Here is a 14255-nt window from a genome sequence, read left to right as displayed (position 1 = left end):
TCCAGTAACTCCCTTCAGATGCAGGCCGGTTAGGATCAGCAGTGTGGCATTACAGCATAGTCTGAAGAGAGGATTGTTGAATTGAAGTGTTAAACATTAATTTTTGGATTATGGTGCTTAATTGTCCTTCAGTATTCAGTTAGTGTGTCTATGCACAACATAATGTACTATATAAAGCCAAAACATTTGTTTCTTGATTACGCCGCTCTTTCTCATGTCACACAAAATGTTAACTCAATAGTGATTTATTTTGTGTCAAATTCTTGTGTGTACCATGATGAGCATGGCGCTTGCAAAGCCAGGATTGTGTGTTCTGATTCACGGAGCTACCCATACGTAAAATGTATGCACGTGTGACTGTTAGTCGCTTGATAAAAGTTTCTGCTAAATGACATATATTGTTTGAAATACTTGACGCATCAAACTTTATTAAAGGTGTGGATATGTCCAAGGTTTAGCCATGCATCAGAAGGTACAATACCCTCTGTGGGGATTTCACTGAGTTGCACTATGTCACACTGTAGCCAATAGCCATCTGACTGCATGGGCTGTCTTGAAAGGCTACAGATTCAGCTACAGCTACCATAACAGCCAGAGGCAAGCTCATCCCTGAGGGAGGAGAGGGTATTGATCAGGAACAGGAATCAGGAATCCCTACCTTTGACCAATCACGGACGAAAGGGCGTAGACTTCATCTACCAAACTTCGTCTTGCCTCAAGAAACCATTTTGTGTGCATGAGCAGCTGACAAAAACCTTGCCGAAGGCCAAAATGAACAAAAACATCACAAAATGTAATCATAATATAGTCCTATGCATGAACTGTTCAGAACTGTTTCGGATGGGAAGCATGCGGACTGATTTACTGTACACTGGGGTTGATTGATTCACCTTACTTTGAATCAAATGTGAGAGAACGTCCTCTGTTATGTATTGTGTATGCTATCGAATTAACATTGATTCTGCCTGGTAGTAAATCGTGCAATCATTTCAGATGTGTATGGTTTCTTATTTGAAACTCTGGGACAGTTGGATGGGCTTCAGATTAGAAATTCTGTGCTGAGCTCTTTTACTGTCAAAGTGGGATGTTTTTATCTTTTTATTTTGGGGATTTGTGTGTATTGTTAGGTATTACTACACTGTTGGATCTGGGAATATAAGCAATTTGTTGCACCTGCGATAACATCTGCAAAATATGGGTAAGCAACCAATAGAATTTGATTTGATATAGGAAGGTAAACTTACAGTCAAATAGACTGACTGTCCAGTCAAACTGATGATAATAATTTTTAATATAAAACACTGTATGAAACACAGTCCAATGTAAATGCTGCAATCAATTGGATTTCTTTCATTTTCTCTCATGAATGGATGTAGTCTAACTGACATGACATGTTTAAGGAGAGTGCACGATTTTACTTGGGAATACATTTGTTTAGAGTTAGACTAGCCATAAAGCTATAAGTCCCCCCCCCCCCCCCCCCCCCCACACACACACACACACATATACACCCCTTGTCAGTGCCAGTGTCATATCGTCATAGTGACAGAGCTTTTCACAAGACATCCCATCTCTCCCGCAGGGTCAGCAGGGTCAGCTCCAAGAAGCAGGAAGAACCATTAGCCAGTTTGTTAGCTTGGCAACACCTGCTTTTCTACATGGCCACACAGTAAGATATACATATGTTAGCTTTACCTCATCAAATAATGGCTTGTTTTTGGGGAGGGAAGTTTCATTTGTAGTACCACATAATAGAGGGAGTAAAGGGAAATTAGATGTGTTCAGTTGTAGAGTTAGAAGTGTGTGTAACAGGTGTGCAGGAATTTTGAAGAAATGTACCTAATCCTGTCATACGTACCTAATCCTGTCAAAGAAATGTTTTAAAAGAAATGTACACTGATCAGCTGGAAGGAGAATAGGTACCAAGCACACACTGACCTGAAAGACACTAGCTTCATTGTTACCAGTCATATGAGCATGACGTTGTCCAGCAAGTTATGTACAGTATAGACTTGTGTTTGACTCTCTCTCTCTCTCTGCCAGTCCTACCACTACCCTCCATCACTAGTGCCCTGTTGCGGGTAGCACTCTGTGCCCTTGGCCTTGGACATTGTATAATCTGTCTTTGTGTAATCTGCTTTGTACTTATTTTAACCACCACTCTACTCACCATGTCACATCATAGAGATCATGGGCAGTTTACTTCATGAGAAAATCAAATGTTGTGGGTCAATTTAAATCAAATCAAATGTTGTTTGTCACGTGCCAAATACAACAGGTGTAGACTACCGTGAAATGCTTACTTACGAGTAAGTAAAAAAAATTGCAAAAAGAAAGTAGTAGATAGATATCAATAACGAGGGTATACAAGGAGTACAGTTACCGAGTCAATACACAGGGGTACGAGGTAATTGAGGTAATATGTACATATAGGTAGGGGTAAAAGCGAGTGTGTGTGTGTGTGTGTGTTTTGTGTGTGTGAGCGTATATGTAGTGTGTGTGTGTGTGTGTGTGTGTGTGTGTGTGTGTGTGTGTGTGTGTGTGTGTGTGTGTGTGTGTGTGTGTGTGTGTGTGTGTGTGGGTAGAGTCCAGTGAGTGTGCATAGTTAGAACAGAAAAGGTCCTGGATGGCAGTGAGCTCAGCCCCAGTGAGGTACTGGGCTGTCCGCACCACTCACTGTAGCGCCTTGCAGTCGGATGCCAAGCAGTTTCCATACCAAGCCGTGATGTAGCCAGTCAAGATGCTCTCAATGGTGCAGCTGCAGAACTTTTTGAGGATCTAAGGGCACATGCCAAATCTTTTCAGCCTCCTGAGGGGGAAGAGGTATTGTCGTGCTTTCTTCACGACTTTGTTGGTGTGTGTGGACCATGTTAATTCCTTAGTGATGTGGACACCAAGGAACTTGAAGCTCTCGACCCCGTCGATGTGGATGGCGACGTGCTCGGCCCTCTGTTTCCTGTAATCCACGTTCAGCTCTTTTGTCATACTGACGTTGAGGGATAGGTTGTTATCCTGGCACCACACTGCCAGGTCACTGACCTCCCTAAAGCCTGTCTCATCGTCGTCGGTAATCCGGTCTACCACTGTCGTGTCATCAGCAAACATAATGATGGTGTTGGAGTTGTGCGCGCAGTCGTGGGTGAACAGGGAGTACAGGAGGGGACTAAGCACACATCCCTGAGGGGCCTCCGTGTTGAGGGTCAGTGTGGTGGATGTGTTGTTGCCTACTCTCACCACCTGGGGGTGGCCCGTCAGAAAGTCCAGGATCGTAGTTGCAGAGAGAGGTGTTCAGTCCCAGGGTCCTGAGCTTAGTGATGAGCTTGAAGGGCACTATGGTGTTGAACACTGAGCTGTAGTCAATGAACAGCATTCTTACATACAGTGACTTTTAACTAAAATTTATTAAATTATAGATTTCTACACAATACCCCATAATGACAAAGTAAAACAGTTTTTTTGAAATTTTGCAAATGTATAAAAAAAAAAAAAACAGAAATACCTTATTTATATAAATATTCAAACCGTTTGCTATGAGACTCAAATTCCTTTACATTTTTTTACCCCTAATTTCGTGATATCCAACTGGTAGTAGTTACAGTCTTGTCTCATCGCTGCAACTCCCGTACGGACTCGGGAGAGGCGAAGGTCAAGAGCTTCCTCCAAAACACAACCAAGCCGCTTCTTGACGCAATGCCCATCCAACCCGGAAGCCAGCCGCACCAATGTGTCGGAGGAAACACTGTACACCTGGCAACCGTGTCAGTGTGCACTGCACCCAGCCCGCCACAGGAGCCACTAGTTCGCGAATGAGGGACACAAAGTATGAGGCCAAATCCTCCCTAACCCGGACGACGCCGGGCCAATCGTGCGCCACCCCATGGGCCTTCCGGTCACAGAAGGCTGTGACAGTGCCTGGACTCGAACCCAGAATCTCTAATCTCTAGTGGCACAGCCTTAGACCACTGCGCCACTCGGGAGGCCCATGAGACTGCATCCTGTTTCCATTGATTATCCTTGAGATGTTTCTACAATTTGGTTGGAGTCCACCAGTGTTAAATTAAATTTATTGGACATGATATGGAAAGGCATACACCTGTCTATATAAGGTCCAACAGTTGACAGTGCATGTCAGAGCAAAAAAAAAGCCATGAGGTCGAAGGAATTGTCCGTAGAGCTCAGAGACAGGATTGTGTCGAGGCACAGATCTGGGGAATTCTGAAACTATTAGGTCACACTTTATTTGGATAGTGCCATATACAGGTAACTGCCTACGTAAAGAAACACCAACATAAAGTGTCTTAATGGGGTGCTGGGCCACCACGAGCCAGATCAGCAACAATGCACCTTGTCATAGATTCTACAAGTGTTGTGAAATTCCATCATTTGATGTTGTGTTGATGGTGGTGGAAAACGCTGTCTCAGGCTCGGCTCCATAATCTCCCATAAGTGTTCAATTGGGTTGAGATCTGGTGAATGAGACAGCAATGGCATTTGGTTTGCACCGTTTTTATACTCATCAAACCACTCAGTGACCACTCATGCCCTGTGGATGGGGACATTGTCATCCTGTGGAGTCATAGGCATGGTAGCCAAAATAATGGCCTGTCCAGCATTTTTATACAGCACATGACCCTAATGATTGGATGTTAATTGCTTAATTAACTCAGGACTCACACCTGTGTGGAACCACCTGCTTTCAATATACTTTGTGTCCCTCATTTACTCAAGTGTTTCCATTATTTTGGCAGTTACCTGTAGATGATCTACAGATGGTCATACTATCAACAAATGATATGTTGATAAGAAACTGCTTGCTAAGGTTAAGTTTAGGGTTATGTGTAGAATATGGGTTAGGGTGAGCATAAGGGTTAGGATTAGGGTTAAGTTTAGGGTTAGGGTTAGGATTAGAGGATAGTTAGTTGAAATGTTGTTGACAGTTATTGAACATCTACTGAACTGTCCTACCACACATAGGACAGTGTATTACTTAATGGATGGCAGTTACTTAAGCCTTCTCGTCATCAGTCCATGGCCATGCTACAGTAGCTGCCTTGGTTTCCATGGGTTGAGCTGTAGTGTGATTGATATCAGGTATTTTTATGTGATCTTCAGCAGCAGCCTAATTGTTATAATGGGCCTGGAGTACTTGAGCCTGCTTGGGCTGCCTGGCCTGTCAGGGCTGCCTTCTACATCCAGGCTAGTAATAGCGTTAGCTAGTAATAGTGTTACCTAATCAATAAACACTCCCTCCCTCCTTCCCTTCACTGCTGTAGTGCACATCGGGAACATTGAGTTTTTCACTGTGATATTTTTCTCTGTGTCGGGTCTATGCTGGGTTTTTCAGTGTGGCTATAAGGGAAGGCGTGTGCATTGTGCTGTTGTTGGGGGAGGGTTTGAGGCTTGGGGTCTGCTGCTGCACAGAGTGAGGTCACTGGGGAGCCTTGAAGGGTAGTTTTTTCATGTCCAGGGACCAGGGAGGGAGTCCTCTGTTTTCATTTGGTGTTTGACACCTTAGTTGCATGAACAATGGAATTTGGTTAGATAATACGAAGGAGCAGTGGGAGAGGAATATTGAAGTTATGGATAATTAATTAATGAATATGTTTCCACCTGACCTCCCAATACTAGAGTTAATATGTCATGTCCCAGCCTCAAGCTGCTCATCACTGAGAAGGCCATCATGTAGTCATTTCTGAAAAACTAGGTCCGCTTTTATGAGTTCAAAATCCATTACAACTCTTGAAATCAACTTGATCTATGAAAGGCAGTTCAATCTAAAACTCAAATGATTAGCAACATGTTCGTTCATAGACCTGCTAAAAAAGAGTTGATAGTGAACAGATCTCAATTTGACGATAATCTGGAGGTTGGCTCATCCTGTACAGAACCCTCTCTATGAGACAGTAGGCTACTTTGAGTACCACTTTGAGTACCTGCTCTATGTCAATGTACTTATTGGTATGTGACTGCTTCATTGTTCATGAGTATTTAAATGCCTACATGCTGAAACACAAATTGGGACAATACAGATCTAGTCTTCTTTAATGTCCCTAAATAGATTGTAGGTGAAATGTGAAGAGAGCTTTTTTCATCACACTACTGTATCACAGTTTCTTCCGTGACTGCATTTGATTCTTCTCGTAGGACTGAGTTCAAGGCCCACAGGGATGTGAAGCCAGTGAAGCTGATCCGAGCCAAGTCCCAGTTCCTTCCCCCTGATGAGAAGACCAGCCTGGAGACCAGCTATAGTGCCACCTACAGGGGAGAGCAGGCCAAGAAGCAGCCCAATGACAACAAGGCTGTGGACAGGAGGAGGATACGTAGCCTGTACAATGAGCCCTACAAAGGGCTACAAGAGACCAAGGTGAGAATGTTTAAGCTCCTTTAAACCATGCAGGCCATGTCCTATTGACTACACCAATGGTACAGCAATAATGCAGCCCTAGCAAAAAAAAATCTGATACGATTCCCAAAAACAAATTCCAATAGAAATTGCAATCAGACTTTGGAACCTATCCTATATGATTTTATCCCATTTTGTGATGATGTGATGAAGAGGTTAAGAACCTCAGGATTTTTTCAGTGGTATGAATAGGCAAAGATATGGAGATTGTGCTCCAGAGACACGGGAGAGATGATGTTCCTCAGTTTACTGGTCTTTAATCTTGATTGCAGGTAAACATAAATGTTCAGGTTTCTGTTCCATATTTAGCTGTGAGATTTACATTTTAGCAGACGTTCTTATCCAGAGTGACTTACAGGATCAATTAGGGTTAAGTGCCTTGCTCAAAGGCACACAGACAAAAAACAATTCTCCTCACCTAGTCGTCTCCGGGATTCAAGCCAGCGACCTTTCGGTTGCTGCCACCCAGATTTTCCAATAAAGCTGTATTTATGTAATTCTAGTGTCCATACAATGTGATCTGAAATAAAAATGAATAGAATAATATCAATATTATGGCTTGACAGGTTATAATAAGTATGCAGGGCGAATGAACTGCACAGTCACTATGGGAGCTCTTTCCAGAGCAGGCCTGTTCAATTGTGCAGAAGAGCATTTTTTTACTCTGTAAATTGTTAAGCTAGGGAGAAATTGAAATGTTGATTTATTTTTATATCCTCAATTATTTTATATTGCGCTAATTTTCTGCACGTTTTGATTTCTCCCCTAATCAATATGAGTGATCAATTGCCACTTGTCAAAAGTTTATAAGTAATATGATCGCTATTATGGTACATGCATGTGTAGGTAGTGCATTTTATGTTTAGGTTTTCACTATATCACAAACGGTTTATTAATTATTGATTTGGACACTTCAAAACAGTGTTTTGACATTGGGCTATTTATCAAAAGTTATTGTCAATGGGAAGCAGCAACAGCATCATTTTCAATGTATGTTTTAGGAATATAAATGGAAATTTGAATATCAATTTTCAATCGTATATGTAATGACCTGGCTAGATCATAAAGGAACAATTGTCCAGACAGAGGAATGAGTTTACAAATTCACGGTTTATTCCCAACTCTGCACAGGCTACTGTTTGGCCGTAGCCCACGCCAAATAAATGAAAGATACCCGTATAAAACAACCATGACCTTCTCTTGTAAAGACCAGACATAAGCGAGAGAACATTGGCTAAAACATGGGCTTAAACATGCAATGCTCCACCCCCTGCCAACCCCTGTCACTCCACCAACCAGAACATTCCAGGCATTCCCGTGATTGGCAGATAGCAGGTTGATTGCCATGTCAGACCCCGCGAACACTGGTACTGGTAAGTACAACACAACCAACTAACAGCATAACATATAACACACAGCTGTCTGTGCGGGTCGCTACACAGCCCCCCAACCATAAAGTCCCTCGTCCCCGACGGAACAAACAAAGTCTCTGAAGCGTCCCAGAGGTCTCCTTTGCCTGCGTGGCCGTGATGGTTGCAGAGTGTCCAGATTTGAAACAGGGAGCTCATTACGTGGCAGGGGGCTGCCCATCTGGGGCCCATGGGATGAAGGCAGGGATATGGGGGACAAGGATGAGGGAACGGGGAATAAAGTCCGTAGCTCCGGGGAACCACGCGGTGAAACAGGGTTGGAGACTGGAGGAGTGGGCTGTCTGGAGCCTTGTCTGCGGTGCCGGGGGGAGGCTGGTGAATGTCATTGCCATAGAGGAGAATTGTGGGGGTCCCTGGGGTTTGGGGAGAAGAGGCCCCTCTGTGTGGGGTTAACTTGTCCCATAACAACAAAAAAAGCTGCACCTGGGAAACAACCTCCCCTACCCTCTGCAGGGCTCCACCCAGTGCCTGTCCAACTTGGGGCATCCACCTTTCTTTCTCAGGGGGCTATAGACCCAGACTAGCTCCCCAACCACAAAGTGCCTTCCCCAGGTGTGCACATCATAGTTCCTCATCTGCCTCACACCTGCATTCACCAGCTGCTCTCTGGCGAAGGTGTGGGCTGTCTCCAGGCGGTCCTGGAGTCTCCGGGCATACTCCAGCCCCGGGGTAACAGGAGGGCTATCCAGGGGCACACCAAACGCCATCTCTGCAGGGGTGCGGATCTCTCTCCATCATGAGGAGGGCAGGCGTGCAGGAAGTGAAGGCTTGGACAGTGGAGCGCATGCCATGAGGACCATAGGCAGGTGCTTGTCCCAGTCATGCTGGTGTTTGGCAGAGACGATTCCCAGCTGCTGTCCAAGCGTTTTGTTGAAGCGCTCCACAAGGCCATCACTTTGAGGATAGAGAGGAGTAGTGCGGGACTTGTGCATACCCAGCCTCTCACACATGATGGTGAACCGCCTTGGTCATTGTGGATGGACTCCGCAGCTCCAAACCTGCTGAACATCCCCGCTGTCAGGGCGTCGACAATGGTCTCTGCCTCCTGGTCAGGCAGAGCATAGGCCTCGGGCCATTTTGTGAAATAGTCCATGGCCGTGAGCACCCAGCGGTTTCCGCTGTTTGTGGTGGGGAACGGCCCAACTACATCCACTCCCACCCTCTCCATGGGAGCCCCAACTGGGAACTGTTGGAGCTGAGCATGAGAGAGGCCTGGAGGCCGGCAAAAGTCCTCCACATCCCTCTTGTGCTGCCCCCAATAAAAGGCTTGATGGAGGCCGCAGAGTGTGACCCCAAAGTGCCCAGTCTCCACCACCCCATGAGTGCTCTGGAGACACAGCTCTCTCTCACAGCCCTCTCTCCGCTCACAGTGGCAGCAGCCGTCTGCAGTACAGGGCTGATGGGACATGGCGTCGGCGTTGGAGTGGCGTGTCCCTGCCCTGTGCACCATTGTGAAGTCGTACGGCTGAAGCTCCTCCAACCAGCATGCCACCTGCCCACCTGCCTCTCTGAAAGACATGAGCCACTGTAGAGCAGAGTGGTCAGTCCTTACAGTAAAGGGCAGGCCACCCAGGTAATACTTGAAGAGTTTGATGGAAGCCACAACAGCAAGGAGGTCACGCCGGGTGACACATTAGCGGCGCTCATGTTGGCTGAATGTTTTGCTGAAGTACGCCTCCACTCTCTCCCCCTCTGGCCCCACCTGGGCCAGCACCCCACCCATGCCCATATTGCTTGTGTCTGTGTCCAGGATAAAGGGAAATGTGAGGTCAGGGAGGGGCAAGCACAGGGGCCTTGATCAGTGCACGTTTGAGGGTGCTGAAGGCCTCCTCGCACTCCACTATCCAAGTGAAGGCCTTGTCCTTCGGCAGCAGGTGGTTCAGGGGAGCACCCTCGTCTGCTTCTGGGGGACATGGAGCCTTACTCCCCCATCCTCGTCGGTGGGCTCCTCCTGAAGATGGTGGGGGTTGGGAAAGAGAGCCAGGGATCCGCACTACCCCGTCTATGCGGACCACAAGCCGTTTCCCTGAGCTCTGGGAGTCATAGGGCAATCCTTGCGCAGATGGCCTGGCTGGCCACACCCCCAGCAGACCCTGGGACCAGGGCGTGTGTTTCGTGCTGCCTGTAGCGACACAGCACGAATGAGTTCAGTCATTTCAGCCACCCATGCAGGCTTTTCCGGCTCTGGGCTGCTCTGCCCACCAGCTCAGACAGTGGGTCTGTCTCCCTACAACTTCATTCGACCACCCCCCAAAATGAGCTAACAATTCTACCTGAGCATGACAAGCTTCCCAATCCGCCTAACCGGAATACTTCGGAGTCTTAGCAGATACGGACGCAATCGGGAACTGGACGCCGCCATGTTCGTTTACATCCTGAGCCTCAGATTCCTCGTCCCGCAGCGTTGACGTCACCCCTTCGGTCCGCCCATTAGAATGATGAAGCACTCATGCCCGCTTCAGCCACCATCATTCTAGCGGTCTCCATCAAGCGGCCTCTGTGCTCCGATGCCCTGGTGGTCTCCTCAGCCAGATCCTCCGACGTCCATGCACACGCACCTCCTTGGCCATAATCATCCCCTACCTCCACCTTCACTTTCAGATTCGGATTGGGGTGACAAAAAAAGGTTTATCAAAAACGTATAAGATCCAATCAGATTACTTGATTTCCAATAAGTAAAAACTAGTCCAATAGAATTCCAATAGGAGTTTGATAGAATTGTGAGAATCATATAGGGTCCAATAGGAAAGAAATAGTCCAATATAATTCCAATAGGATACAGGTGACACAAAACCCTATAGGACTGTGAGAATCCTATTAGAACCAATAGGATTACTTTTCATTTCCAATAGCAAAACAAGTAGTCCAATATGATTCTGATAGAGGTGACACATAATCCCATAGGTTGGTGAGAATCCTCTAGGATTCTATTGGGAAAATCACTAATCCTATAGGATTTTTTGACTAGGGAGATAATCTCCTATTCAGAACCACAGCCTGCTAGAGTACATTTTCAAACCCACTGTCTTTGTGAATGACAGAATATTTCTCTTGCTGTTCTGTTTACTGTGTATTTTGTGATGGCAAAACACATCTAATTGTAATAATGAAACAAACACAACATCAAACCGAGGACTGCTGCAGCTTTTTTTCACAGTAATTTACTCCTGTTGCTAATTTCTTGGGTGATAGGCTATATAAAGAATCCCAATCTTCCCCATCACCTGTGCCTAGGTTGAGAGGTCTAACAGTGCTCCCCGATCCAAACCCAAAAAGGCGGGCACCAGGTTAGCGAGCCAAGGGGACAAACCTGTGAAGAAGGCAAAAGAGCAGAAGCTGCAGGGCAGCACAGCACTGCGGGGCACCAAGAAGAAGACCTTGGAGAACCAGCCCACTGAGTCCAGGCCTGCGGAGATGGACAAGGAGAAAAGTAAAGAGATGAACAACAAACTGGCTGAGGCAAAAGAGTAAAAATCATCAATTCTACCTTTTATTCTTCTTTGAGGGAAAGAACACAAAGGCTGCATAATTAGAGGTTCTCATCCCCTTTTTAAGTTGTGTCTCTCTTTTCTATCTCTCCTATTTCTGCTCTCTCTCTCTCTTTCACTCTCTTCTCTCTGCCAATTGGCTAAGTTAGTAGTAGTTACAGTAAATGTCAGAGTTGGGACATGACATGTCGTTTCTTCCCTGCCTCACATTACATTAGATCACCGTACTAACGAGGGGATGTGTGCATCCGCTTCCTCTGCTTCCTGATGCCACCGACCACCCCCCTCTCTCCGTCTCCATCTCAAGATTGCCATGGCTACCAATGAATGGCGTGTGCTATTGTTGCATGAGCTCACCGAATAACAATCCTGTGTAGGTTGGCTTCCAACTGAACAGATTGCTTTGTTGAGTTTATCAAGGATTTTTGGGAAAGAGAAAACCATGTAAATTGGCTCACTGAATGGACTTGATCTTTATAGCTGTAACTTGCTAAATGTATCCAAAGATAGATACTCATCTAGAATTATGGTCTGAAAATCTTTGATAAATGTGCAGCTTGGTATTTCTAGAGTGTATTGGTCCATGGCTGAGTGTGTGCCTGCTCTGTAGGTCCTGAATGCTGTCTTCCAGTGCACCCGGGCCTCCAAGTCTGTCTATAATCAGATTGCCATTACTAAGATGCTTTGTTAAACTTTGCCATCATTCCTGAATGAAATCTTATTTTGTAAACCGAATAACTGTTGATTGTGGATGATGTGGGAATGGTTTTGAGCAATGAATTGTCAGGTAAACATTTAAAACCTCATACTGTCTCATTCAAAGTGTTCTCTCTATTCACAGGAAAGTGAGTTAATCAAGTTATTTTAAAGGTCAGACAAGGATATCCTATTTCATCAACTTTGTTGCCAAACCAGGAGCCATCTGGGTTACAGTAACATGATGATGCATTACTAGACCAGTTATTTGCACAGCAGATAAATTAAATGTTACTATCATGAAATTATAATTACATTATCCATTTGCATAACTACATTACATGTCACTGAGTCACGATAGGAAATTGATATTGTAGCTCTGTGGTCATTAGCTATGCTTTCACCCAGACCATGCAGACTCTGTATAGATAAAGCCCAGTGGAGTGGCAGGATCACTTTCTAATCCTACATAGAGCAGCCTAACCTATAACCTCACACACCCCCGCCTACAGCCCCTCCCCTCCTCTCAGACACACACACACAGAGCCATGGTTGACTGTAACCGACGTGATTAGGCCCCCATGGGACTAGCAGATGGGACCCCAGCAACACTATCACATCCCAGAGGTCTAAAGAGGTGCCTGGCTGGATGTGATATTAGTCCACACTAGTAGGAGCAGACTCATGGTTAAGGTTTTGGAATTATATGTCATTTATTATGTTTTATTTATTAATCTATTTGTTTGGGTATGAAACACTGATTACCACCTCTGCTAATACCTCTCTTTATTGAATAATAATGCAACTGTGATGTGATGGTAAGTTGAATGCTGGCTGTTTGGAATGCTTCTTTTTCTCAAATTATTATCTGTATGTGTCTGTCTAACACAGGCCTCAAAGAACTGGCCTCTTCCACAACCAGGTGTGTGTTTAAGTGTGTGGATTTGATTAGGTTGACAAGATTACGTGTAGATGTCAAGATTATATTCAACACATTCAACTTCATATCAATCTCTCTCTGCTGCCTTCCATGGCAATCTAAATATTGTAGGCATAGGCTAACAATGTAGAGCAACTTGATATTTCTCCCCTGTGATTTCATTGAATTAGGATAAGCAGCGAAACTCGATTCTATATTTGGTTTACATTTGTGTTATACTTCTGCATGTGTTTGCAGTTTCTTGAATGGGATAAAAATGAGTGAGCAAGGAAAATGATCTGTTTTACAAATGAAAACCTAATTATGTCAAAATTAATCAAGTTAGACCTCCCCTTTGTATTGGCTGTATAGTGCCAGTGGAGCTCTATTTGCTGTAAGTAATAGTATGTTACTAGACGTCTGCTTATGTCTTAGCTGACAGTAGTAAAGACCAGAAGAGCGTCTCAGACTCCTGGGATAGGATAGGCCTCAACAGAGCAGTGCGTTGTGCAGCACTTGTCTTGTCGTGGGTCAACCCCCACCTCCTCACACTCCCCAGTCTCTTTCTTGTGTTGTTGTAATCTATTGTGCTAGTCAGTGTCCCCTGACTCCCTCCCTCCCCTCAGTTTTGAGAAATGGAGTGTGTTGTCTCTCCATTTGCCATGGTGGTGTCTTGGTTAGTATGTCACAATGAATCACCACACCGTATTCCACTCAGACTTAGCATGCGCCCACGGAGCAGAGAGCGAGGGGCATCTTATTAGCATTTTGCAGCCTTTGGTTGGGGAAGGGGGATGCTTTCTCTCGTAACACATGAAGGGGGATGCTTTCTCTCGTAACACAGGAAGGGGGATGCTTTCTCTCGTAACACAGGAAGGGGGATGCTTTCTCTTGTAACACAGGAAGGGGGGGGGGGGGGGGGGCGGGGGGTCATACATGTAAAGTGCTGACACAACCCACCCAGTGATATCGATTTTGAATCCAAGCATTAGAAACAAAAGCTACAAATTGAAAGTAATAATGGAACAAAGAAATGTTGGGCCAATATATTTTACTGTGAAGTGCTTGTGTTTCTCTCTGCTTGCTCCTATTTACTGAAATATGAATAAATGCAAAAGCAGAAAAAGCAGTGTCCTCTTGGTTCTTTGTGTTGAAACGTATGGAGGACGGTGAAAGAACAGTGGTTGCAGGTATTTGTTTAAATGTTTTTGTGTCTTTGTCTTTGTGAGACATGAGATGATTTTGAGAGAGTGAGTCCACATGGAAGAAAAAAACATTTCTCTTCAGATTTTCTTTAGCGCTTATCAAAGCTCATCAAA

At 45.1% G+C, this 14255-nt stretch overlaps 1 protein-coding gene across 3 annotated transcripts in view; it reads left to right on the top strand.

Moving 5' to 3' along the window:
• The window catches only part of LOC110533661 (microtubule-associated protein 6), a 32967-nt gene that overhangs the window by 16480 nt on the left and 2232 nt on the right, over nt 1–14255 (top strand). The window contains exons 2-4 of one of the 3 annotated variants that reach the window (XR_002475011.2): nt 6145–6364; nt 11068–11368; nt 11540–14065. Coding sequence is in view for 2 of the 3 variants with exons in the window: in XM_021618089.2 (XP_021473764.2) it covers nt 6145–6364; nt 11068–11300; nt 11540–11552 (466 nt within the window). In the remaining variant the exon portion in view is untranslated. Of the gene's footprint in view, nt 1–6144; nt 6365–11067; nt 11369–11539; nt 14066–14255 lie in introns of those variants that run through there. The other 2 variants (XM_021618089.2, XM_036990077.1) reach the window with 2 other exon arrangements.

This window comes from Oncorhynchus mykiss, chromosome 10 (assembly GCF_013265735.2).
Source record: "Oncorhynchus mykiss isolate Arlee chromosome 10, USDA_OmykA_1.1, whole genome shotgun sequence".
NCBI classification, from domain to species: domain Eukaryota; kingdom Metazoa; phylum Chordata; class Actinopteri; order Salmoniformes; family Salmonidae; genus Oncorhynchus; species Oncorhynchus mykiss.
This window is presented reverse-complemented; position numbering and strand designations above follow the sequence as displayed.